The sequence below is a fragment of the Marmota flaviventris genome, chromosome 8, assembly GCF_047511675.1.
Source record: "Marmota flaviventris isolate mMarFla1 chromosome 8, mMarFla1.hap1, whole genome shotgun sequence".
Lineage (NCBI taxonomy): Eukaryota > Metazoa > Chordata > Mammalia > Rodentia > Sciuridae > Marmota > Marmota flaviventris.
In genome coordinates this window covers 9,396,308-9,400,318 of record NC_092505.1, presented here as the reverse complement: position 1 = coordinate 9,400,318, position 4,011 = coordinate 9,396,308, and the positions used below count along the sequence as shown (strand labels likewise).

The window sequence follows — 4,011 nt, the reverse complement described above, 5'->3', positions numbered from 1 at the left end:
TTTTGGGGAGGGGCACTTGGAGGGCGGATGGGTGGAGGGGAGAAGTGGGAGATGAGAGGGTCATAGGAGGATAGAGCCACAGTCGTGAGCCCAAAAGTGACAGAAACAGAAGGAAACTGAGCTGTGACAAACACAGGAACATGGCGCCCTTGGCGGCAGCCCTGTGAGGTGGGGCATGAGGGGGACACTGACTCTGTGCTTCAACAGAGACCCACGTGGCCCTGGCTGAAGGGGGAGTAGAGTTAAGTTCTTTTCGATGAACACCGATTAGAGGGTGGCTCAGGAGGGTGCGAGCTCCTGCTTCAGGGCCAGGCCCAGGCCCCAGACCCTTCTTCCGCCCTCTGAGAGTAGCCTGTTCTTCCCAGACAAAGCTGCTCAACACCTGTCCATGTCCCAGTTGCTGAGAAGGGAGACAAGGACAGTGGAGGGCATGTCTTTCCTTTCCAAGAATTACCTGGAAACTGCACGCGTCACCTCCCCTTCTCCAGGCCAGACGGAGTCATGTGACCTTGCCAGCAGCCTGGGCCTGTGGGACCGGCCGCCCACACCCCTGGAAGGCCGCCGTGTCAGGGATTCTGCAGGATTCGACAAGGCAGCCAGGATTCTGGGGAATAATTGACGGTCTATTTCGATTTTAGAAAAAAGAGTGTCATTAATCCACCCTGCACCCCTAAAAGAGCAAAAGAAATCCAATGGCACCCAGACAAAAAGGAATATGAGAAAACTCAGATTGTCGTGGGGGCTTGTCCCGCGCTAATGAGGCTGTGGGGCTCACGGGGAAGGCGGCAGCCCAGGCAGGTGTGCGTTGGGCTGCTCCACGGCCAGCTGGTTCTCGACGACGTAACACGCTCTGCAGCTCTCCAGAACCCGGGCCTGGAAGAGGGCCTTGTCCTTCTCCTGCCAGGAGTCCGACTCGATGTACACGTTGAACGGGTCGTGTGAGTGCTCCAGTTTCTTGGAGCGGATGTAGCTCAGCATGATGCCCAGGGTGAAGAAGCCGAAGAAGCCCAGCACCATGAGGATGTAGAGCGCGGCCAGCTGGCTGTCGTCGCGGGCGGGAGCCCTGCGGGCCAGGCTGGACGCGTTGATGCCCTGTTGAACTAGCTCCCGCCACAGCGTGGTCAGATAGGGCATCACCACCGTGGAATTAGACAGGATCATCTGAGCTTCCAGGTTCCACTGCTGGACCGAGAACTTCCCAGGCAAACTTCCTGAAAGAAAGATGCAACCTGACATCAAAGATCCACCGGTCACACCCACGCCCGTGCACACATGGCACACGAGTCTCTAAAATCTCCGTGACAGAGATGAGCAGACATGCTCCTCAGGCCACAGCGTGTGTCCCTTGGGTCTGCACCGTGCCCTTTGTTGATGGATCAGTTGGTAAGTCAATTCCCTTTATTTCTTTTTCCCCCACACAGGTGACCACTGGCCTGAGTTCCATTAGTACGTTTTGTCGTCGATCCTGGATTGTGTATATGTGTGCATTTTAGTTGGCATAAATAGTATTGGGTTCCGTGTCTCAGTGGGTCTCTCTTTTCCTTCACCATTGTGTTTTTATGCATGCTCATGCTGCTCTATGTGAGTGTGTGTTCCCTTAAATTCAGCTATTGCACAGACTCTGTGAACACTCACTTCTCTGCTTACCACCCCAGAGATGGACACCTCTGTGGCCACAAACTCCATAAACAAAGGAAAGACAAATGTCCTTACCCTTGTCCTCTTATGGGCCTGAAAAAAGTCACATTTCATACAACTAGATCCTGGAGACTGAATGACTCGTCAGACTGAGTTACTGTCATGGCGCCCTAGGGAGCAACGAGCAATGGGTGGCTGCTGAGGTTTGAAGTGTTACCCCCAAAGTCCCTCCTTTGGAAATCTGCTCCCCACTGCAACACTGTTGAGAGGCAGGACGTTTAGGAAGTGGATGTCATGAAGGCAGAGCCAGAACTCATTTGTGGATTGAGGGGTCCTCTCTGGCAGGCTTGCTCTGTCCAACCAAGGGATGCCCTCCACCATGTTTAGGGACAGCACAAGGCCTTCACCACATACTGAGCTCATGCTGGCACCAGAACCTTCCCAGCCTCCAGGATCATGAGCTAAATAAACCTCTATTCTTTATACATTACTCTGTATGCAGTTCTAGCCACAGGAAACAGACCACAGTGGTCTATGGCACCATGGACATCTCTCTAGGGACAGCCTCGTTCATTTGCATGGGACCTACCCCATCCCGTGGAAGCCTTTGGAATAAGCTGTCAGAGTCCACTGAAGCTCCTCTCCAAGAGGCCAGTGGAGCAGCCTGTGCTGTCTGCCCTTCTCTGCCCACTGTCCTCCACTGGAAGGCTTAGCATGGCCGTGTAAGCCTTCCATTGACGCTGCACACCAATATGCCCGGGATGGCTGTCAACCTCAGAAGCCCAGGTCTAGGTCTGCAGAGTAGACCTAGAGCTCCATTTTCATAAACTTGGCTAATTTAAATGTAAACACTGAAGCCAGCACCAGGTGAAGACATTTTGCCTCTTTCCAAGGCCCCTCTTGCTCTATCCATCCCTGAAATGTGGACGTACCTTAGAGTCCACTGGTCTTCTCAGTCCACTCTTTCCCTGGATGATCACACCCTCTCCTTCAGGTTCACTCACCTGACCTGGACCCTGGTCTCCCTTCTAGCCAAATCTCCAAAGACCCACCAGGGGCCAACCGCATCCTGCCTCAGTAGGCCGAATGGCAATATTATCAACCCCCAAATCTGAGTCACCCTCATGGCAAATCTCATCATCTCAGTGACCAGGTCGAAGGCCTTCCTCAGCTCTGCACCTTCAGAGGAATGCCTCCTTGTTTGTGTGGACAGAGGCCTTAAATTCCAGGGGCTTCCTTTTTCTCTTCAGCTCCACTGTCACCATGGTGCCCAGACACCATGCCCTTGACCCCTGTGGATCCTGCAAACCTCCTTCATCTTTCTGTGCCTCCAGCTCACATTGGCTCTCCTGAAATTGTGATACTCACGCTTGGCCTGTGAGACTCCTTCATGGTGCCCTCTCATGCTTTCCAATTCAGCTCCCCTTCCTGAAGCCTCCTCTGATGTATGGGGCTAGCTCAGCACCACCCCAGCACGCTCCTTCCCAACTGCATCGCGAAGAGGCTCTCTAGGCCCCTCACTCTGTCCCCCGCAAGATCTTTAGCCTGGTACCTGGCACATAGAACACAAGATCTGCCAGGAAAGTTGTTGAGTGGAAGCCACGGGAACTTAATACCTTTCCCTGAGTGGGGCCTGATTCCTTAAAACCCGCTTAAAATAGTTAATAGATGCCAAGGAGCTGGCTTCAGAGCATGAGCTAACTCCCTTTTCAAGAATGGAAATGATCTCCCACCCCAAACAACCCGAGAGCATGCACAGAGATGCAGAAAGAGCTGAGGCTTTGGGATGGCCCCTCCAGCCCCAGGTTTGGATCCTGGCCCTGCTACCTCCTGGCCACAGGATCCTGGATGGGTTCCTCAGGTGTGCCTTTCCCCCTTAGTAAAAGAGGAAGAAACATCACAGCTATCTGTGGGCTGCTGGATCACTGATACAGCATGATGACCCTACATTGGGCACAAAGTGTGACACTTTGTGGTCCCCAGTATGGGACTGTTTGTTTTTCTACCTCGTTAAGAAATTAGAGCCCAAGGATTTGGGGTTTGATGCTAGGCTTCCCCATGGCTGACCACTGCGGCTCTCTTCTTTACTTATGGAGAGACTGGTCTTGAATGAGAAGTGACGATGGCTTGTGACTTTCTGACTGCTAGGCTTCTGAGTTTGTGCACAGAGGCTTATTAGGGGTAGTACAGCTGTGTGGGCTTAGGAGACACCAGTCACTGATTCTTGCACAAAGTCGACATTTATCCCTCGTCTGATAACAGATCCAAACTCGATGCTCCACAATTTCTTCTTAAATGACTTGGAGCCACATAAGACTGCATAGAGCCCTACTCCAGAAAAGAACAGGCCTTGAATTGATGATATGTTGTTAT

General features: G+C 52.6%; 1 protein-coding gene across 1 annotated transcript; it reads right to left on the bottom strand.

The window, feature by feature from the left end:
* Nucleotides 1–771: 771 nt before the first annotated feature.
* Kcne1 (potassium voltage-gated channel subfamily E regulatory subunit 1) lies at nucleotides 772–1,161 on the bottom strand. Its single transcript, XM_027929005.1, has one exon. The coding sequence runs from the start codon at nucleotides 1,159–1,161 to the stop codon at nucleotides 772–774; it is 390 nt and encodes a 129-aa protein (XP_027784806.1).
* Between the last annotated feature and the right edge of the window lie 2,850 nt (nucleotides 1,162–4,011).

Coding starts and splice junctions, on each gene's coding strand:
- Kcne1 (XM_027929005.1), bottom strand. CDS start 1,161: ATGATCCTGTCTAATTCCACGGTGGTGATGCCCTATCTGACCACGCTG.